Below are 23,189 nucleotides of genomic sequence, written 5' to 3' on the forward strand. Positions count from 1 at the left end.
GTCGAGGCGGGGGGCGTGGAGGGGGCCGTGCGGACGGGGCCCGGGGTCCCGGCCTTACGAGGGGGCCGGCGCTGGGCTCGCGGTGGGGGGCCCGAGCCAGAGGTGCGGGGGTCTCCGGCTCCAGGAAGCGGCGGGCTTAGCGGTCTCCGGTTGAAGCGGCCGTGGTCGCCCGGCGCCGCTTCCCCCATTGTCCCCTTCGCGGCCGTGCCCCGTCCTCCCCCGAGCCCCCGTGGCTCCCGGCGTCGCCGCCTCACTGGCGGCCGCCGCAGGATTCCCTTGACACGTTCGACTTCCCACCCCGCGCTGCAGCCTGCAGCGCGCGGTACCTGCCCCGCTCCCCCTTGGGCTCCGGCCGCGGAGTTGCCCGGAGGACCCGTGCCCTGCGCTCTCGTTTACCGGGCACCGAGGACCCGCGACCCCGGGCTCTGTTGGGGCAGGCTGTTTGCACCCGAGGGTGCAGTAATGGCGATTTGGGCCCGTTCTCGCCTAGGAGCTTTGTATAATGGGGGAAACTGAGGCACACAGGGTCCCTGGCCTGTGACTCAAGTGTTGATAAAGCCCAGTCTCCATACTTGCCTTGTGCGCGCTTGAAAGTGCCGGCGGGGGGGGGGGGGGCGGGGGGAATACCTGTGATGCTATTAAAATAAAAACAGGGATTTAACCTAACCCTATGTTACACCCCCTAGCCGCCCCCCTTACATTCTCCTACCCCGCCCCCCCCCACCTTTGTCTTCACTGTAGAGGGCCACGAGTTTGTCCTGCCTCACAAAGGATGACCTTTTGATCCAAAAAGGGCATCAGTCCTGGTTCTCTGACTTGGATTACCCTGTTTTCCAGCTTCTCTTTTCCTGGGTAGACTAACCAAGATTCTTGTACTTTTTTGTACCCTTGTAGTAACTTTCAAGAGTCTGTATTTTTCTCAGTGAGTGGTTCTGAAACATTTCCCATCTGTGGGGAGCACACTGACAGTAAAAGCCGCTCGGATTGCCCGATACAGTATTGCTGTTTTTCCTCGCACACTCAACACCTCCAAAAAACTTCACTTAAATTAATGAAGAATGCTTTTAATGACTTAAAAAGTGTAAGATGTTATCGATCGTTAGGCCCCCAAGTACGTTCTTTGTAAATAATACTACGTTAAGGTAGGCATGTGGACCATTTGGAAAATTCTCACAGACTAGGCTGTTTTTAAATCACCGTATTTCTGCCAAAAGTGAAAAAGCTTTGTACAGACTCCTATTTATATAAATGTGGTGATTGCTGAGGATTGATGTCCACGGGGGCCTATTGTGGCCAAAAGGATCTTTTTTTTTTTTTTTAATTTTTTTTAACGTTTATTTATTTTTGAGACAGAGAGAGACAGAGCATGAACGGGGGAGGGTCAGAGAGAGAGGGAGACACAGAATCTGAAACAGGCTCCAGGCTCTTAGCAGTCAGCACAGAGTCCAACCCGGGGCTCGAACCCACATACCGCGAGATCGTGACCTGAGCCGAAGTCGGACGCTTAACCGACTGAGCCATCCAGGCGCCCCCAAAGGGATCTTTTAAAACCCTGCTACAGAAAACTCTGAAGCCGGGTTTCAGAGTTTTCTTCTGGGACCCAACTTTTTCTTTGTGTTTCTTTTCCTGGGACTCTGTTGTATGGATGTTCTATGGGGGGGGGGGGGGGAGGGAATACACTTGTTTTAACAGTTTGGAAACTTGTAGCCTGTAACTTGTTTCTGAAGGTACAGAGCATGATGGCGGCGGCGTCTGAGGTAGCTGGTGTGGTGTCCAATGCCCCCAATCCTCCAGAATCCTCTTCTAGTTTATGTGCTTCCAAATCAGACGAAGGTCTCCCAGACGGTCTAAGGTAATGTGTGCATACCTGACTGGGAAGGTTTCATTTGGGAGAAGGGCTTCTGAGATGGCTTCTTAGAGAAGCAGAGCTGGGCTTTCCTCTTTTTGGCTCCAGTGGCCCTGCACTAGATTAAGCAATCCATATGTGTATTTAGGGTACCTAACACAGCACCTGGTGGCCCTCGGCAGGCATGCTGAATATTTGTTGAGCAGATAGGTTAGAATACAGGGGGTCAGACTTTTCCGAAAATGCAAATTTTTCACCACCCTACTTTACGTGGACTTTATGTTCATTTAATTACGTGTGTGTGATATATATTATACCTATGTGTATATCTACCTCTTATACCTATATGTTTTGTTATAGTTGCATATATTATCATGTTATCATGTATCATACCGGTATATTTGTATATGTCTTCTGTCTTACATAGAGATATAGATATGTACACGTATACATGCATAAGGCACGTATATATCCATACACGCACAAACAGACGTATACGTATATCATCTACAGATAAATAGATTGCTTTGTCAGTGTGGCTTACTGCTGTGCGTAGATATTCTGCCTTCCATTTAAACTCTTGAGGGCTGGAGCTATGATTGCAACCTAGCATCTTAGAGCGCTTAACGCATAGTTACGCACAGTGTTGTACTAAATTGTATATTTCACCTCAACTCTAATTTTTTAGCATACTAGGACCTAATACAATGAATAATACTGTACTAACAGTTTTATATGTATTAACACAGTTAATCCTCCCAACAGGAGGTGCTGATATCATTATTCTCACTTACAGGTGAGGAAACAGACACAGAGAGGTAACTTGCCCAGGGTCGCCAACAAGGAGTCAGGGTTTGAACCCAGGCCCGTCTGACTCCATAGTACTTAATAAATACTGGTTTACATGAAGAGAGATTTGTTAGCGAAGGGGTAGTGGGGGCAACTGCTAAGTAAGCCTAACCATAAACTTGGACCTTCATTTTATAAGTAGAATCAGCCACATACTACTAGGAGTGATACTAGCAGCTGAGGTTTATTGAATATTTACTGTGCCAGGCTCTGTACTCAATACTTTCACACGCATGATTGCCTGCCATTCTCACAATAATCCTATTAGGAGGGTAAGATTTCTGGTTTACAAATGAATTGAAGTAACTTGCCCAGAGTCAAACAACCAGTAAATAGCAGAGTCAGGATTTACACCCAAGATATACTGGACTATATGCCCAAATTAATAACTAAGTGTCTTCCCCCCTCCTCCACTCCCTCAGGTAACTCTCAGGAAGGAATCAGCTAGAAGTGTTTATAAAGGTTTTCATATCCCAAGGTCTCTCCGTTTTATTTTGAACAGCCTGTACCTATTGAGAAAGGAAGGCACTGTGACCTAAAGCCTCAGTCGATGCTGGCTTGGGGTACTTACAGGCGTCAGTTGACAGAATCAGTTTTTTAAAAAAGAAGGGGCAAGGAAATTTAGCATAGATGTCATCATTCCTTGGTGAGAGACTTACTGTTCTGAATGTGAGATGTCATCATAAATCCGTTTTAAAGATCTCTTCAAAAAGCAATGCATTAAATGGCCACGACAAACAACAAAACAATTATCCCAGTGTTGTATGCGTGTGTCCTTGTCTGGGGTAAAATTTCTACTGACAGCTTCAGTATGGGATTCAAAATTGTCTTTGCCCCAGACAACTTGAAGTGAAGACGCTATGTTCTGGAAAATTCTCGCAGAACCTAAGAAGTGGTTCTGGTCAAAGATCTATATAAGGAATTTGAAAATTGTTTTTGGGACATGTGAGAGTGGAATATTTTTAAGTTAGTATTTTATTTATTAGAACATCACGTGTATCTAAGTTTGTACATGTAACTGAATGAAATAATGACGAGCATTAGGCTGTTTTATCGACGTTCCCCGAAGTTATTCAAATCGGATCTCAGAAATTTTTGGATCTTCAGAGTCATTTATGTGTGTTTATTGACCATCACTGGACGGTAAAGGTCTGTCTCCACAGCCCAGGTTCTTAACCACCTATCTAACCAGGATGAAAATTGCTGGACAAAGACTAAGTTCCACTTCTCTCTGATGATTTTGGGGGGCTTGTGTAGCCTAGCTTTGTTCTTCTAGTCGTTATATTAAAGGTATTACGTATTTAATCCTCCTTAAGGTTGGGTGAAGAGAGAAACTTTTTGTCTTATGTCTTTGATAGCCCCAAAGACCCTGCACAGAAGCACAAGAACTCACCTCTGTCGAGTGTAAGTAGCCAAACGATAACCAAGGAGAATAACAGAAATGTCCATTTGGAACACCCAGAGCAGAATCCTGGTTCATCAGCAGGTGACACTTCAGCAGCGCACCGGGCGGTTTTAGGAGAAAACTTGCTAGCCACAGCCCTTTGTCTTTCTGGCGGTGGGTCTCAGTCTGATTTGAAGGACGTGGCCAACACAGCAGGAGAGGAGGGGGACACGTGCCTCCGGGAGAGCCTCCATCCTGTCACTCGGTCTCTTAAGGCAGGGTGCCATACAAAGCAGCTTGCCTCCGGGAGTTGTCCTGAAGACAGATCCCCACAAGCCTCCATCCTAAAGGAAGGTAGCAGGGACACAGGCTTGGATTTCCGACCTGTAGTGCCTCCAGCAAATGGGGTTGAAGGAGTCAGAGTGGATCAGGATGATGATCAGGATAGCGCTTCCCTGAAGCTTTCTCAAAACATTGCTGTACAGGTCAAGTATCAAGTTTCTATTACTAAAATGGAATTGGGGCTCTTTATTTGTTTACATATTTATTGAGGGTAGGAGACATTTCTTCATAGGTGGCGGAGAACTATTCCGTCTCGTTTTTTTATCGGCAGCTATCGTACGATTTTCACACAGTGCCGTGTGAGGACATCCTTCCGGTGTTCAATAAATAATAAAGCCAGGAGCCAGTGTCTAATCATGGCAACTAGGAACTTTGTGACCTACATATAATCTCTTCCGCTGATTAATTGATCACAGTAGGTCATTAGCGTTCATATTTCCCATCTTTGTCCTTACAGGAGGAATCCTCGTGAATACTCTGACCTCCACCTTAAGAACATTGCATCCTGCCTCCTAGTGATTGGTGTCTTTGTTGTAGGAGGAAGGATGGGCACAATAAGTTTAGGGGGCAAAATTCTTATGTCACACTCGAGGCTGTCTGTCAGTTCTTGGGTTTTGTTCAGGTTATTCTGTGGGATGGATGTTCAATGCAGTATAGAGGCCAATGTCTCCTTGCCAGACCTGCGGTTTTCTCGTTAGGAAGCCGATAAGGGGAAAGCAAAAAAGATTAGCTTCTTAGTTACTTGTGGCAGATTTCTAGGTAAAATTACTAAAGAGTAATTCTGCCTTTTAAAATGTCTGAGTATTTCTGAATGTGATTCTTTCTTTCTTTATAGACTGACTTTAAGACGGCCGATTCAGAGGTAAACACAGATCAAGATATTGAAAAGAATCTGGTAAGTACTTAAAACAGTCACTGTGAATATATGAGACCATTAACTCAGACTGTCTTGAGTCCTATCATCTCAGTTAGAAATGGTGCAGGAAACTCCTTTTAAAATCCCTGATGGATGGTTAGCTAACTTCTATTTGATCACTTTCAGAGATGGGAAACATTACTCATAAAGCAGCTGATTGTATTATCGTATTTGAGAAATAGCTCTTTTTTGTTTTTTATTTATTTATTTTGAGAGAGAGAGTGAGCGAGTGAGCAGGGGAGGGGCAGAGAAAGAGGGAGAGAGGGGATCTCAAGCTGTCTCTGCGCTGTCAGCACAGAGCCTGATGTGGGGCTTGATCTCACAAACCGTGAAATCATGACCTGAGCTGAAATGGAGGGTCAGACGCTTAAGTGACCGAGCCAGCCCCAGCGCTCCTCTGATTGTCAGGGTCTGTTCTGAGGTGAGGACGGACCCTCTAACACTGCTTGTTAGAGTGTTCTCTTGAGCTCTGTAGAGTAAATCCAAACTCCCCTTTGCTCGTTTACTCTATGTATACTTGAAGTGTTTTTTATGCCTCTTCCCCTCCCCCCTCAAGTCTGAATCTTTCCAGAAAAAACCATCTCCAGACATTTTTAACGTTCTTCTTTTCTTCGTGGGATACATTTTCCAGCCCTTCCGTCACCCTGCTTACTTTTCCACAGGGACATGTTCCATCTTATCAGTGCTTTGAAAATGTGATCCTAAGAGCTAAATGCAATAATCCAAATACAGAAGAAGTAATTCACAGCACAGTGGGATTCTCGTTCTCTTTCGTGCCAGACGCTATTTCTTAAGCTTACCTGTGGCAGTCTCCTCACCTTTTGAGCTTTCCATAAAACATCTGTCAGGTCTTTTTCTGGTGTATTATTGAGTCATATCTTCCCTTTTTCTTCCTGGTAATTGGTTTTTTAAAACCTCAAGAGCTGCCCGTGAATCGTTGTGAAAATGGTCTCTTTGAACTATCCCTGGCATTTTGTGGCAGAAACTTCCCTTCCGTACAAGTGTACGGATATCAAAATACGCATTTTTCAAGAGGAAGGGTGAGGCTGGGAAAGGCGCCCTAGCATCGGAAGAGGTCTTAGGGTAATACGTGTTAGCTGAGTGGGGAAAAAAGAGGAAAAGTGCTTGCAGCAACCAACTAGATAAGAAAGTGGATATTTAGTCAAGCTGAAGAAACTGAAGGGCAGATGGAAGGAAGGAAGTTATGGGAGCGCATTAACCAGATGAAGCGAGTAGAGTTTTTAGATAGAGAGTAGCAACTTAGGCGTTATTCATAAGAGGCGGGTAAGGAGACCCTACAGATGAGCAAGCTGATGGAGGCGTCCTGGGGGGAATCTGAGCTAGAAGAGAGGCTCCAGAGAAAGCGGGTAGAGTTCACCGTTTCTTGAGCACTTATTCTAAGCACTTTCATCCAGAGTATTTATTTTGTCCCCACTGTACAACAGTTCCGATGTCTTATAGCAATCCAAGGGACCAGCTAAGTTATACAGAAGCTTTGGCATCAGTCTGAAGCAGGAGCGGAAACCATGGAGCCATTGGGCCCAAAGAGGCCTGGAGTTACATTTTGCGTGGCTGTGTTCTTTCGGGTGGTGGTGTGGCCCATGTGCTTTTAAAAAGGCAGTGGAGCGAGGCCTTAAGGAGGGCACTTGTTGGGATGAACGCTGGGTATTTTATGTAAGTGATGAATCACTGGGTTCTACTCCTGAAGCCAGTACTGCACTGTATTTAACTAACTTGAATTTAAATAAATACATTAAAAGAAAAGAAAAGAAAAGAAAAAAGGCGACCATTATTTTCTCTGGGCCAAAAAGCCTCAAGCTTAGTGGTTGTTCACAATTAAGGAATGATGAAAAATTTATATGCTTTGACCCATTTACCCCACTTATTTGAATTTATTCTCCCTAAATAACTAAAAGTTCAGTAGAAGGCAAGAGCTATGTAGCCAATGGTATTCATTTTTTTTTTGTTTTTGTTTTTAATGGAAACAACCAACCCTTGAAAATGAACTATATGCAACGCGGAAAATACTTCTGATATAATATTGAATGAATTAAGGCAAATGCAAATCATCTACATGATAACAACAACAACCATGGAAAAATATGCCTGCAAATGGCCTCATACAGATAGTGTCTTCCTGGAAAGAGAGAGGTCACAGCAGGAGACTCTTCTATTGGTAAACATTAAACAAATCAGGAGATCAAAGTGTGGGGAGCTGGAGAGGGGTAGAAGCGGAGGTGCATCTGTTCATTCTGTGTTGTCTATGGAGAGGCCAGTGCAAGTGCTGTCGAGGACCTCCCTCCACGCCCTCACGTTTCCCAGCCTCAGTCACTGGTGTAAACCGTTGTGATATTTGTCATGGCTACCTGTGTTTTTATCCTGTTCATCTTTTTATTGAAAAAAAAAAAGTTCTTTCATATTATTTTTGAAAAAGAGAGAGAAAGTGAAGAGAGTACGAGCGGGGGAGGGGCAGAGAGAGAGGGAGACAGGATCCGAAATGGGCTCTGTGCTGACAGCAGACAGCCCGATGGCAGGACTCGAACTTGCCAACTGTGAGATCGTGACCTGAGCGCAAGTCGTATGCTCAACCGACTGAGCCACCCAGGCACCCCATTATTCTGCTTTCCTTAATGATGTTCTCGGAATTGACTTTAAACGTGATCTCTCTTTTTACCTGGTTGCGTCTTAAGTAATAGTGATGTTGTGTTAGTTATATTTTTAATGCATATTGAAATTAATATATAACTATTTTTAAAAGGCAGTGGAGCTAGGCAGGTGTTAACCTTGGTGGCAATACAAGAAACTTGGCTCCTGTTTTGTTTCCCTTTTTGTGCATTTATGGTAATGTCCCACTGCCTGCACTTGGAATTGTAACTTCTGATCCTTGGAACCAATTAGCCACCGATGAAGCAAAGTAACTTTGGCCTCTTACAAAGATGATTTGGATCGAGTAGTTTACTGTGTACCTTTCAGTTCTCTGGGTGCATAAATAGTCTGTACCTTCAGCCTTCTTGCCATGAAACTGGTGGGTTTTTTTGCCATCCTCAGTTGTTCTAAATATGCATTGTGGACAGAGAAGGTACCACAAAGAAATAAAGGGAAAGAGCTGTGGTTAAAAAAGAAAAGATTCCTCTTACCTACCAGTTGCATAATTGGTCCTTAACCTTTCTTTAACTTTTCTTGGGTTAAAGTCCTCTTCCAGAATGTAGTTGATTTTTTTGTTTGTTTTTGAGAGAGAGGGCGCAGGTGAGTGAGGGGCAGAGAGAGAGTCCCACTAGGGGCAGAGAGAGAAAGAGAGGATCGGGGCTCACCTGAGATGGGGCTTGGGCTCACCCAGTATGGAGCTTGAACTCACAAACATTATGACCTGAGCCAAAGTCAGATGCTTAACGAATGGAGCCACCCAGGTGCCCCCAAAATGTTTTGAAGACATTAATTCTCATCTCAGAAAAATGTATCTCCCTCCCCCACCCCAATTTCAGGGAGTTCAGAGATCCCTGAGGCCCAGCCATAGACTTCCGGTTCAGAATCCCTGTAACTGTGTGACAGTGAGGCGTCATCTGAGGAGCCTTAGTCATGTTTCAGCACCTGGACTAAGGACTAGCTCATCACAAAGCTAAAGTTCCATCTTGAGGGCTTATTTTTTATTATCACAATGTGATACGTTTTCCTTCATTCCCTTCTTTTTTTTTAAATTTTTAAAAATGTTTTCTTTATTTTTGGGGGAGAGACAGAGTGCAAGTGGGGGAGGGGCAGAGAGACACACACACACACACACACACACACACACACACACACACACACAGAATCTGAAGTAGGCTCCAGGCCCTGAGCTGTCAGCACAGAGCCTGGTGTGGGGCTCGAACTCACAAACCACGAGATCATGACCTGAGCCGAAGTCAGGTGCTTAACCGACTGAGCCACCCAGACGCCCCTCCTTCATTCACTTCTAAAACCTGTCTTTTCTTTGAAAATAATTATCTTTTTCTTTTTAATTTTTTTACCATTTATTTTATTAAAAAAAATTTTTTTTAACATTTATTCGTTTTTGAGAGACACAGAGAGACAGAGTGTGAATGGGGGAAGGGCAGAGAGAGAGGGAGACACAGAATCCGAAGCAGGGTCCAGGCTCTGAGCTGTCAGCACAGAGCCTGACGTAGGGCTCAAACTCCCGAGCCGTGAGATCATGACCTGAGCTGAAGTGGATGCTTAACCGACTGAGCCACCCAGGCACCCCATAAGGTTTATTTTTGAGAGACAGAAGGAGAGAGAGAGAGTTCGTGCGCAAGTGGGGAAGGGGTGGGGTGGGGGCGGGCAGAGGATCTGTAGCAGGCTCTGTGCTGACGGCAGAGAGCCTGATGCAGGGCTCAACCCATGAACCTCCACAAGATCATGCCCTGAGCTGAAGTCAGATGCTTAACTGATGGAGCTACCCAGTGCCCAAAAATAGTTATCTTTTAATGAACAAGTTCAGTTGAATGCTCTTAGTTTAAATTTTACATGGGCTGCCTTACACCAAATCTGTTTTAAATTGACTGTCTTGAAGTTTTAGTGTCCCTTTGAAAGGTCACCATCACTTTTCTTGATTTATGGGTGTGGGGAGGCAGAACACTGCAGTTCTCAGAAGCCTTAACTTCTACTCCATTACGTGAGAGTTTATTGATTGGCCCAATCTGAATACCGTGTTCCTCAGACCCCTTTAGTGGATCTGTCCATTTTTAGCACTAGTGACCAGTAAGGAATCCTATTTTCTGGATGCATTCTTGAGTAGGTGATCTGTTTTTTGGTCTTTGCCCATTCATTTCTTCTTGCTCTGATAAAACGCCTCCTTCCTCTTATTCCCTAGAGCAGCGATTGCCAAACTTTTCTGTAAAATGTCTGATGGTAAATGTCTTAGTTTTGGGGGCTCTATGGGTTCTGTTGTAACCATTCCACTCATTGTAGTATAAAAGCAACTTGTAAGCCATGTGGGTAGTTCCTGTAAAACTTATTTATAAAAGCAGACAATGGCTGGATTTGGCCCACAGGCCATACATTGCCAGACCCTGCCTTAGCGAAGTGTTGTGCGATAGAATGTCCTGTAATGATGGAAATGTCTTGTATCATGCGCCATCTAGTATGGTAGTCTTTTGTTATTTGTGGCTACCCAGTACTTGGAATGTGGGTGGCTAGGTTACTGAGGGGCCGAATTTTTATTTTTTTATTTTTTATTTTTAAAAAATTTTTTTTTTCAACGTTTATTTATTTTTGGGACAGAGAGAGACAGCGCATGAACGGGGGAGGGGCAGAGAGAGAGGGAGACACAGAGTCGGAAACAGGCTCCAGGCTCCGAGCCATCAGCCCAGAGCCTGACGCGGGGCTCGAACTCCCGGACTGCGAGATCGTGACCTGGCTGAAGTCGGACGCTTAACCGACTGCGCCACCCAGGCGAAGGGGCCGTATTTTTAAATTCTCTTATTTTAAATGATTTTAATTTATAAAGCCACACATGGCCAGCCAGAAGTTAGAATATTGGATTGCACATCCTAGGGCTCTGCACAATGCCTTGAACGGGCATCTGGTGAATGTTTTTTTGCAGTTAGATCAGGGAATTACACTTTCCTTCTCTTGTTACAAATAGGACAAAATGATGACGGAGAGAACCCTGTTGAAGGAACGTTACCAGGAGGTCCTGGACAAGCAGAGGCAAGTGGAGAATCAGCTCCAAGTGCAGTTAAAACAACTTCAGCAAAGGAGGGAAGAAGAAATGAAGAATCACCAGGTATTCTGTTTATTAAAATTGTCAGTAAGTAAAGCTACACTTCCTAATCAAACTTTAATTTTGTTTCTGAATTAATAGAAATAGAAGGGCAGTATTTATCTTTTAATGGTTGTCTTAGAATTTTAGGGATCAAAAGAATTTTTGAAGGCATCTTGTTTAAGCTCCCACTAGTATTTTAGTTCAGAGAAAAAAGTTATTTACTTAACATATTTTGATGACACAGTTGACTGTCTACCTGGAAAACCACGTGATTAGACTCTTATGTTACATTAAAACATACAATTCTAGGTAGATTAAAACTCTACGTGTGAAAACTGGAAAAAATATAAATTAGAAGAAAGTTTGGGAGCATATTTATGAAACCTCAAGTTGCAAGAGGTCATTTTAAGCCAGGCAGAAAACCCAGAAGCCATAAGAAAATGAATCAACTGTATTATATGTAATTTAAAACTTTTAATAGGGCACATGATACAAAAACCAGTCAGAAGATCAACGTCAGACTGGGAAAATGTTTGTGGCACACCTGATGAACAGTTTAATATCCATATCTGTGTTCTGCGACTCTTACACATTCATGGTAAAAGTCAGATACTCTAGAGAAAAATCAGGAAAGGTTATTCTATAGCTTCCTATTTCTCCTGTGACAAATTCCCGTGAATTTGGCAGCTGAACATGACACACATTTATTACCTCACAGTACTATAGGCCAGAAGTCCAACCTTGGTGTCACTGGGCTAAAATCCAAGTATTGGCAGGGTTGTATCCCTTTCTGGGGACTTGGGGAGAGTACCTCTCTCTGCATTTCTAGCTTCTAGAGGCTGCTTGCGTTCCTTGACTTGTGGCGCCATTCTCCATCCTCCAAGTCAGCAGATTTCCATCTCTGACCATTCTTCCCTAATCACATATTCATCTGATCACACCTGGGAAGGGTTTTCCACTTTTAAAGACCTGCATGATTAGGTTGGCTGTATCCAGATGACCCAGGATTATCTCCCCATATCCAGGTCTTTACCTTAGTCACACCTGCACAGTGTCTGTTCCCATGGAAGGTAGCATATTTGCAGGTCCCAGGGATTAGGTTAGATTTGATTAGATGACCATGTGGACATATTTGGCTGGGGGGGGGGGGGGGGAGGGGGCTATTATTTTGCCTACAGCAATTATAAATGGCAATTCACAGAAGAGAAAAAGCAAGTGGATAATAAACATATGAAAAGAAGCCCAACCTCACTGGTATTCATTCATTCATTCATTCACTCAGCATTTTCTGAGTTCCTGATCTGAGCTCTGCAGATTTAATGGTAAAGAAAACATAGTCTCTGCATTGAATGCTTCTTTGAGTTGGAGGAAGCAGACATTAAAAACAGTAAAGGATGGGAGTTAGGAAAATGCTCCCTAAAATTATTAGATACCATTCCTCTCTCTCCCCTCAAGAGATTGGCAAAAATGAAATAAGTTGTCAGGGTGAGGAAAAATGAACTCTTTTCAGACATTTGTAGATGTATGCATTGTTACAACCTTTTTGGAAAAGTTGTTAAGAATTATCAGTTAGGGGCACCTAGATGGCTCAGTCGGTTTGGCACCCGACTTAGCTCAAGTCATGATCTCAATAGCTTGTGGGTTCGAGCCCCGTGTCGGGCTCTGTGCTGACAGGTCAGAGCCTGGAGCCTGCTTGGATTCTGTGTCTCCCTCTCTCTCTGCCTTTCCGTGCTCACACTCTGTTTCTCTCTTTTAAAAATAAACATTAAAAAAAATTTTTTTAATTAAAAAAAATTATCAGTTAAAACTTAAATGTTCCGTGACCTAGCAATCGTATTATTAAGTCTGTTCTACAGAAATAAACGTTTTTATATGAAAACATAGACATAGAGTATTTATTGCAGTATGGTGTGTAGTTACCAAAAAAACTGGAATCAACTTAATGGACTCTTAACATAGAATGGTTGGATAAATTGGATATATACATATTATGTCTTATACAGCTATTTTTAAGTTAAATCTGTATTGACAGTGTGTTTACATCAAGTGGAAAAAAAGATGGCAAATAACATGTATAAAATCCTCTCATTTGGAAAAAACACAAAAGCAAAGAAATACATATTTAAGTATACATGTGTTTGTGTAAGAACAGAGAGAGATGTGAAAGCCTGCTCCAACATCATGTTGGTTATGGGTGGAATTGGGGTGGACAGGGAGTGACCTATCACTTTTTTATTGTTTGACTTCTTACTACAAATGTATACATACGTGTGTGTATGTATGTATGTATATATATATATACATATGTATACATACGTATATAAACTCTCACACATACATACATATATATATAGGCATACATATATATATAAACCTTCACACATAATTAAGTAGAACCTTAACAAAACAAAACAAAACCGTATTTGTTGGAAATAGGAAATTCCCACCCTGTACAGGCATTCTTTTCAGGTGTTCATTCAGCCTTTACCCAAACACGAGTAACGGAGAGGTTATTCCCTCAGAAAGCAGTAAATTCCATTTTTGAACAGTTGGGATTGTTAGAAATTCTTTGTCCTGCTGAGTTGAAATCTACTTTATTGTAACTTTCTCTCTTACATCTAAATACTGGCTTTCTGAGCCACTCATGAACCAGATTCCTTCAGTTCAAGTTGAATTTACTAAAGTCAATGTGTTAATTTGTGTTAGTTAAAAATAACCTTCAGACCAAAAGAACTAATTTGTTTCCTTCTTTTTTTGTGTGTGGCTGTAATTATGGGGGACTCAGGAGATATTGAAGGCTATCCAGGATGTAACAATAAAGCGAGAAGAAACAAAAAAGAAGATAGAGAAAGAAAAGAAGGAGTTTTTGCAGAAGGAGCAGGATCTGAAAGCTGAAATTGAGAAGCTCTGTGAGAAGGGCAGAAGGTAAATGATGCTGTTTAGAGTAGAACCCTGCACGTATGTATATATTTGTGCATAAGTAGCCAGTTGTGTTTATGTTCCTACTTCCTTTTCTTTTGGTCTAATTCTTATTTGAAAAACAAGTGCACAAATAAAATCCTGTAATGACTTCAGCGTTTTCAGCACCTTGTTTTAGATTCAATAAAAAAAATTTTCAGATTCAATAATACCTTAAAATAATAGCAGCTGCTTGTTGGGTCCTAAGTATGATCAAGATTTTGAAATGCATCTAACAACCACTTCGCTTGCTTTGAACCTGGTTCTTCAGAAGTTCAGGGTATGGAAGTACTCTGATTACGTTATTCACTAAAACAGATTTCAAACAGTAACGTCGTAAGTAAGCTGTTTGGAGAGAATTATTTAGTGGATCTATGTTCTCTTCTGGGCATTGCAGTAAGAACAAAGTAGGTGTAGAATTGGGTCGGATTTTCAGTTTTCCAACTTTCTTAATGTTGAAATAAAAATAACTGCGAACACTGATGATTTTATTTAAATTGTAAAATGCACTTTTATTTGTCACTAAAATCTTGGCTTGCTGGTGAGTGAAAAGTAGCAAGCTCATCGGTTGAATCATTTTTCCAAGCATGAAAGATGGTAACCGTGAAAGGTCAACATGAGAAAGCACATTTGGGAAAGAGCCTAAGGATCAGTCTGTTTTGTTGACACTCGAATGATGGATGGTTACAAGTTGGGTCGGTTGTCCGTGCTGACCCATGTGCCAGCAGTTATGAAGAGTGTGCTGGGACCATAACGCTATACCTGGTGTTGTTAGCGATCCAAACCGCTGCCACTACCTGCTGACAGCATGGCCTTTGTCATCGTCTTCACGGTCTGCAAGGGGGAGGAGGTGAAACAGACATGTGATGCGAGCAACTCAGCAGCAGACGTCTTAGTGAGCAGAAGCTAGGAAGGGGAGTCTGTAATTATATTCTAGGCTCTGTGAAAGATTTCCTTTTGCTGTACTCTACGCTCTTAACATATCTCTGACCGCTTTCTTTACCTTCTGATTGGATAGCCCCAGAGTGGTTGATACTAACAGTTTGCTGCTTGTGCTCTTGAAGATCCAATTGGGTGTTTTTACGTGTGTTGTGAATGTCAGAATGGTGCTTTCTGTCATTTGTTTTGTGGCGTGTGGGGTTCACTTTTCCAGAAGCAGGAGGAGGAAGTCTTCTGTGTGTATCTTTGTTCAGGCAGTGATAGAGGTTTTGTTTTGCATTCCATCGTCCATAGTAACTGTGGGCACAGAGCTTTTGCTCATTGTGCTAGTCTGCTCAGGCTGCCGTAACAGAGTACCACAGACTGGGTGACTTAACAGAAATGTAAAAGAAAAAGAAAAAGAAAAAGAAAGGATAATAATTAGAATCAGGATGAGCAATAAAAACAGGAGCAACAACAACAGCAACACAGAAGTGTATCGTCTCACAGTTCCAGAGGCTGGAAGTCCCAGGTTAAGATGCCAGCAGGGCTGGTTTCTGGTGAAGCTGCCGTCTTGGCTTGCAGACACCGCTGCCTTCTTGCTCTGTCCTCACGTGGCCTTTCTCTGGGTGTGCACACTCCTGCTCTCTTTCCTCTTCGTATAAGGACACCAGTCCTCCCGGATTAGATCCCCGTCCTTATGCCCTCATTTAACTTCAATTACTTCCTTAAAGGCCTTCTCTCCAAATACAGTCACACTGCTGGTTAGAGTTTCAACACAGGAATTTTGGGACACATTTCAGTCCATAACAGTCATATTTCCTGTTTGTAGCTCTTTCATTCAGTCAGTCAGTGTTTATGGAGTGTCTTCTGTGAGCCAGACAATATGGGCCTAGAGAATAAAAAGTCTCAAGGGGGGGCACCTGGGTGGCTCAGTCTGTTAAGCCGTCAACTTCCGCTCAGGTCATGATCTCACGGTCAGTGAGTTCGAGCCCTGCATCGAGCTTTGTGCTAACAGCTCAGAGCCTGGAGCCTGCTTCGGATTCTGTGTCTCCCTCTCTCTCTGCTCCTCCCCTGCTTGCGCTCTCTCTCTCAAAAATTAAAAAAAGTTAAAAAAAAAAAAAAAAGTCCTCAAGGAGCTTATTGTTTAATAAGGGAAATGATAGTATAATGATACCATATAGTGGTGGTATGAGGTCTGGACTGGGTAGGAGGAGTCAAAGAGGGCTTCCCGGAGAAAGTGATTCCAGAAATAAATCCCGAAAGATAAAGGGGAACGTGAACACCAAGTGCAGTGGATGATCCTTGGTTTGATCCTGGATTAAACAAATAAACTGTAAAGGACGTTTTGGAATAAATGGGAAAATTTGAATATGGATTACATATTAGATAGTGTGTTGATATTAAATATTTGGGATACTGTGGGTTATGCTGTTGAATGTTTATGTAGAAGATTGTTCTTGTTCTTTAAGAGATACTTGCTGGAGTTTTAGGGGCTAGGTGTAAGGATGTCTGTAACTTTCAGATGGTTCCGAGAGAGACAAAACGAATGTGGCAAGTAAGGGTAACAACTGATGAAGCTAGATGAAGGGCACGTGTTTATTATACTATTCTCTTGATTTTTCTTTTGGATCGAAACGTTCAAAGGTAGAGTTACAGGGTGGGGGTAGATACCAGGAGGAATTAGTGGGGCAAAGAATAGGGCAAAGACCTTGCAGGCAGGAGGCCTACAGATGAGAGAGCCACACTGAGCTGTTAGCTGGGCCGGAATGAGGCCAGTGAAGTAGTGGGAAGCTGGTCACAAAAGATTCCTATGTTGTGTTCAGGAGTTTGGGTTTTTCCCTGATAGAGATATTGAAAGATTTTAAGGGAGGAGAGGTATCAAAGGATGAGCTTTGCATTTTAGATAAATGACTTTGGCAGGTGGAAAGCAGGTGGGAGTAGCTTGGAGGGCCACTTAGGAGATGTCTCTGTCGGAGCCTGTGTCACTCTGGCGCCAGCGGGGAGGAGAGAAGGGAACGCATTTGTCAGGAGCACTGGGAGGTGACAGGGAGGAGCTGGTGTAATTCCCATATTTCTGGCTCTGAAAATGGGGGAAATAATGGGGTTCTTTTGTAAGGTGTCTTAGCCGTTTTATCTTACAAGTTTCAACTTAATTCTGCCTACTTTGTGACATCTTCCTTATCCACTTCTTCCTGAACTAATTTCTGATTTCTCCCTCCTCAGAACATCTATACAGCTCTCTGACTATTTAGTGCTTATTTTTATATTGTACCCTACATTTTTTTCCCACCTGTGTATGTCTCAGCTGCCCACTTACATTGTAAGCCTCTTGAGGATAAATACTAGATTCTCTCTGTGTATAGGTAATTAAAAAAAATTCATTCTCATATTCTTTTCCAGTACTCAGTTCATTACTATATAACTGGTAATTATTTGACAAGTATTTGTTGAATCACTGGATAGCAAATTAAGAGAATTTCCCATTGGGGCGCCTGGGTGGCTCAGTCAGTTCAGCATCTGACTCTTGGTTTCAGCTCAGGTCATGAACTCATGGTTCATGAGTTCAAGCCCCGTGTCTGGCTCCACTCTGACACTGCGGAGCCTGATTGGGATTCTCTCTCCCCTCTTTCTCTACCTCTCCCCTCTTCTCTCTCTCTCTCTTTTTCTTTCAAAATAAATAATTTTTTCAAAAAAGAATTTTAGGGGCCCCTGGGTGGCTCAGTTGGTTGAACATCTGACTTCGGCTCAGGTCATGATCTCACAGTTTGTGGGTTCGAGCCCCGCCTTGGGTTCTGTGCTGACAGCTCAGAGTCTGGAGTCTGCTTCACATTCTGTGTCTCTCTCTCTCTGTCCCTTCCCTGCTTATATTCTCTCTCTCTCTCAAAAATAAATAAATATTAAAAAAAAAATGAAAAAAAATTTTTCACTGATGTTATGTGAAGGTGAATTTAATAGAAATCTGCTAAGTGCTTTGTACTTTTTGAGGTAGTCACTATGTATTTTATTTATTTATTTTTTAAAGTTTATTTATTTTGAGAGAGAGTACCGAATAATCAGTTTGATTTTTTTCTCCTGGATCCTTGGTTGCTTTGTCACAGACGTTGTCTTGCTTTCGTGGGACACTTCCTAATTCTCTGCTTATATCCTCCAAGATTATTGCTGGCTCGGGGAAGGTGAGGGCTCAGTGTGCATGTTGTTCCAGGGCAGAACTTCTTTTTAAGATTCCTGCCTTTAACTGTGACTCATGGGGAATGGCAGCAAGTAGAGCCCTTCCTCCATAAAAGACGGTGAGCTTGTGCTTTAAAGGGCTTCATCAATCAGCTCGTAGAAGCATCTTGGGACAAATAGCAGGAAAGCTGCAATATTAAGCGTGATTCTTCTTTTTTAAAAGATTTTCTGAGCTTGCCTAATGAACTCACATGATAGAGTGAAAGGTAAGTAGTAGATCAAGGTACTTAGTGTTGGAAGCATTACTTTAGATATGTCACAAGAGTCTGTGCTAAATTGAAATTAATAGGGTGCATGAAGATTCATTTTGGAATTCTCTCACCAAATGGTAGTTTATTTAACAGGTACGCACGGAAGCCCTGGTAGCTTGCCTAGTAATCAGTCAATCTGGTGAGTGTTTCTTGGGTGTGCAGCAGTGAGCCAGGCTGTCACAACATCCTGTATTTAACCACAGCCTTCAGTCCTCCCGGCAGTCGACTTGTTCCCAGTAAGTCTACACTTGGACCACTTCAGGTCCCCTTTCTCTTTTGGTGACCTCGCTCCTTTGCCACCAGTCTTTCAGCTCCCTGGATGCATGTCTTTCCATAGCCAGCCTAGACGTGTGGTCCACTGCTTGAATTACTCCCTTAGTGTTCCTCTCCGTTCTCTTCCCCTGCATTTTTCTGTAGTCCTCCAGTCCTGGGTCAGGTCCGCCACCTGGCCTGTCATCTTACCCCTGGGCTGCTGAGAGCTGCTGGAGACAGTCATATGACGGTGTGTTTTGGGTCCGAATAAATGTATGACTATTAACAGCACCTGGATCTTCAGGGCTCCCTCTTCCTCTGAGAGCTGTCCCAAACTTTTACCTCCCATTCTGAACTTTCTCTCTCCCCCATTTCTCTCCTTCGTCTTAGCAGATAATCTCGCTTTTTATTTCACTGAAGAAATAGAGGCCATCAAGTGAAACTTCCTTCAGTTTCCCAGCTATTGGCACACACATCCATCCCTTCCTCCTGTCCCAGTATCTGAGTTGAACGTTTCTACCTGGATGTGAATTCAGTTCACTCTCGCTTCTACCATTTCTCCATACGTGGCAGCACTGTGCCCCTCCAACCACACCTAAGCTGAAACACTGAGAGTCATCCTAAATTCTTATCTCATAGACTTTGACCAAGTTCTGTACATTCTTCTTCTTCTTCCTCTTCCTCCTCCTCCTCCTCCTCTTCTTCTTCTTCTTCTTCTTCTTCTTCTTCTTTTTAATGTTTTTTTATTTTTGAGAGAGAGCACGAGCAGGGGAGGGGCAGAGAAAGGGAAACAGAGGATCTGGAGCAGACTCTGAGCTGACATCAGCAAGCCCTATGTGGTGCTCAAACTCACAAACCGTGAGACCATGACCTAAACCAAAGTCTGACGCTTAGCCGACTGAGCCACCCAGGCACCCCAACAGCCATGCTGGTTTATACATACTACAACATGAACTCACTTAAAACTCAGCCTGTATTACTTGCTCTAGAAAGCTTTCCCACATCCTCCCCTTCACATATTGTGAACATTTAATTTAGATGACCCTCCTCTGTACTCACTAGCATGCTGTGTGTACCTCTGTCTTAACCCATATCTCTGATGGTCTTTTTGTTAACTTGAATGCCTCCTCCATCATATAGTTAGCTTCTTGAGGGTAAGTGTTTTGATTTATCTATTGCTGTGTAAAAAAGCAATCGTAAAACTTAGTATCTTACAACAATAGTAATTTCTATTCCTCTCACAACTCTTTGGGTTGACTGAGTCTCAGATGGACGGTTCTGCTAGTCTCCTTTAGAGCCATTCCTGTAGCTGTGGTCGGATGGTGACTGGGTCTTGAACATCCATGATGGTGCCACTAATATTTCTGACACCTTGGCAGGGACACCTGGAAGGCTGGGCTCACCTGGGACTCCAAGAGGTCTAGGCCTTTTCTGACTCTCTCTCTCTCCATATTATCTCAGGGCTTTTTCCTCTCTAGGTGGTCTTTCCAACACAGGGGCAGATTTTCTACTTGGTGGCTCAGAGCTCCCAAGAGTACAAAAGTGGAAATTTCTCGGCTTTCCTAAGCCATAGCCTTGGAACTGGTGTAGTGCTACTTCTGTGGCATTCGTTTGGTTAAAATGAGTCACAGGGCCAGCTCAGATTTAGCATTGGAGGGGACTGTGAAGAGCATGGACACCAGGAGGCCTGGTGCATTGGGAAGGGTCCATATCTGGAAATCTGCTACCGCAGCAAGTAACACGTCTTATTTAATTTTTTCTGCTTAGCATAGATTAGTATCTTTTAAATATGGGGAATCATAGAAGTTATGCAGATAGATACATAATTAGAGATGTTTTAGAAACATGCAGGAAGAATTTTGGAGAGAGACAGAGGCTGGGACGTCAACCAGGAGAAGCCCTTACAATAAACTGAGTTTCCAAGGATCCTTATAAGAGTAGTAGTGATGGTGGAATGAAAGAGAAGAAATGGATTCAGGAGGAATTGATGCTGGATTATTTTAGAGATTAAGACTGGGGAAGGTGTCAAAACTAACTTCCCTGTATTGACCCTGGTTAGTAGTTATGTGCTACGTGGTAGTAATTGGGAAATGGAATTCAAGTTCTACGTTTTGAGGGTAAAGAAGTAATTTGATGATATGAGACATACAAGTTAAAATACTAAGTTGGCCGTTGGAAGTGGGACACTAGACTCGAAGAGTTGACTGTGTAGAGGTGATAGTTACGATACTAGAATTGAGTTTTTTATGGGAAAAAGTATAGAGTAGGGCTTAGCTCTGAACCCTGAGGTACACCTGCAGTTTGGGAGTATAAAGAGGAAGCGAAGGCAGAAAGGAAGGGAAACAGCTTATAATAGTTTAGGGTTTCAAAGGGAGAAGTGCCTAACAATGTCAGAAATTTCAGACAAGTAAGTAAGAACCAGGTCTGAGTAAAGGCCATTGGTAATTACTGAGTGTAACCGGCAGGGAAAGTTTTTAGGCAGAGGAATTAAATGATTGGATTTATTTTTACCCCAATATTTTATTATGAAAAATTTTTAAACACTAGGAGAAGCTGGGAGTATTGTACATTAACACTCACCACCTAGATTCAACAATTAACATTCTGCTAAATAGGTTTTAGCAATATCTTTCCATCCCTCTATCCATTCATCAGTCCTCTTTTTTTTTTCGATGCATATCAGAGCAATTTGTAGTCATCAGTAACTTCACCTTTAAATCCGTGAACATATATATCATTAATTAGAGTTAAATATTATTATTTGTGTGTTTTTGATTTTTTTGGTAGTAATATGTATATGCAGTTAAATACGTGAGTCTTAAGTGTACCGTTCCATGAGTTGTGACAAATGTATGTGCCTGTGTATTCAGACCCCATCAAGTATAGCGAATAATACTATTAGGCCAAATGGTTCCCTCATACACTTTCCCAGGCATTTCTTTTCTTTATCGTTTTTAATGTAAATCCAAGTTAGTTAACATATAGTGCAATAATGATTTCAGGAATGGAATTTAGACGTACAGCACCCAGTGTGCATCCCAACAAGTGCCCTCCTTAGTGCCCATCTCCCACTTGGCCGAACCCCCAACCAACATCTATCTCTCCAACAACCCCTCAGTTTGTTCTCTGTATTTAAGAGTCTCTTATGGTTTGTCTCTCTCTCTGGTTTTTCTTATTTTTCCTTCCGTTCCCCTATGTTTATCTGTTGTTTTTCTCAAATTCCATGTACGAGTGAACTCTTAGGATATTTGTCTTTCTCTGACTGACTTATTTCACTTAGCATAATATAATGCACTGTAGTTCCATCCACATTGTGGCAAATGTCAAGATTTCATTATTTTTGATTGCTGAGTAATATTTCATTGTATATATGCACCACATCTTTATCCGTTTGTCAGTTGATGGACATTTGGGCTTTTTCCAAAATTTGGCTTTTGTCGATGGTGCTGCTATAAACATTGGGGTGCATGTACCCTTTCGAATCAGCATTTTTGTGTCCTTTAGATAAATACCTAGTAGTGAAGTTGCTGGGTCACAAGGTAGTTCTATTTTTAATTTTTTGAGGAATCTCCATACTGTTTTCCAGATTGGCTGCACCAGTTTGCCTTCCCACCAGTAGTGCCAAAGAGATCCTCTTTCTCCGTGTCCTTGTCAACATCTGTTGTTTCCTGAGTTGTTAATTTTAGCCCTTCTGACAGGCGTGAGGTGGTATCTGATTGTGGTTTTGATTTGTATTTCCCTGATGATGAGTGATGTTGTGCCTATTTTCATGTGTCTGTTAGCTGTCTAGATATCTTCTTTGGAAAAGTGTCTCTTCATGTCTTTTTCCCATTTCTTCATTGGATTATTTGTTTTTTGGGTGTTGAGTGTGGCAAGTTCTTTATAGTTTTTGGGTACAAACCCTTTATCTGATATGTCATTTGGAAATATCTTCTCCCATTCTGTCAGTTGCCTTTTAGTTTTGCTGATTGTTTCCTTCGCTGTGTAGAAGTTCTTTATCTTCGTGAGGTCCCAATAGTTCATTTTTGCTTTTGTTTCCCTTGCCTCCCGAGACATGTCTAATAAAAACTTGCTGCAGTTGAGGTCAAAGAGATTGGTTGCCTGTCTTCTCCTCTAGGATTTTGATGCCTTCTGTCTTACATTTAGTTCTTTCATCCATTTTTTTTTTTTAATTTTCAATTTTACAGATTTTGTATTTCTTTTTTTTTAATTTTATTTTTTTATTTAAAAAAAAATTTTTTTTTTCAACGTTTATTTATTTTTGGGACAGAGAGAGACAGAGCATGAACGGGGGAGGGGCAGAGAGAGAGGGAGACACAGAATCGGAAACAGGCTCCAGGCTCTGAGCCATCAGCCCAGAACCCGACGCGGGGCTCGAACTCACGAACCGCGAGATCGTGACCTGGCTGAAGTCGGACGCTTAACCGACTGCGCCACCCAAGCGCCCCTAATTTTATTTTTTTAAATCTATATCCAAATTAGTTAACATAGTGCAACAATGA

The 23,189-nt window shown here is 42.5% G+C and overlaps 1 protein-coding gene across 4 annotated transcripts in view; it reads left to right on the forward strand.

Moving 5' to 3' along the window:
- The window catches only part of RNF214 (ring finger protein 214), a 50,298-nt gene that overhangs the window by 452 nt on the left and 26,657 nt on the right, over nucleotides 1-23,189 (forward strand). For 2 of the 4 annotated variants that reach the window (XM_045482949.1, XM_045482950.1), the window contains exons 2-6: nucleotides 1,728-1,852; nucleotides 4,054-4,564; nucleotides 5,257-5,316; nucleotides 10,958-11,098; nucleotides 13,863-14,002. In XM_045482949.1, coding sequence (XP_045338905.1) covers nucleotides 1,728-1,852; nucleotides 4,054-4,564; nucleotides 5,257-5,316; nucleotides 10,958-11,098; nucleotides 13,863-14,002 — 977 coding nt within the window. The remainder of the gene's footprint in view (nucleotides 1-1,727; nucleotides 1,853-4,053; nucleotides 4,565-5,256; nucleotides 5,317-10,957; nucleotides 11,099-13,862; nucleotides 14,003-23,189) is intronic. The other 2 variants (XM_045482951.1, XM_045482952.1) reach the window with 1 other exon arrangement.

Source organism: Leopardus geoffroyi, chromosome D1 (assembly GCF_018350155.1).
Source record: "Leopardus geoffroyi isolate Oge1 chromosome D1, O.geoffroyi_Oge1_pat1.0, whole genome shotgun sequence".
NCBI lineage: Eukaryota > Metazoa > Chordata > Mammalia > Carnivora > Felidae > Leopardus > Leopardus geoffroyi.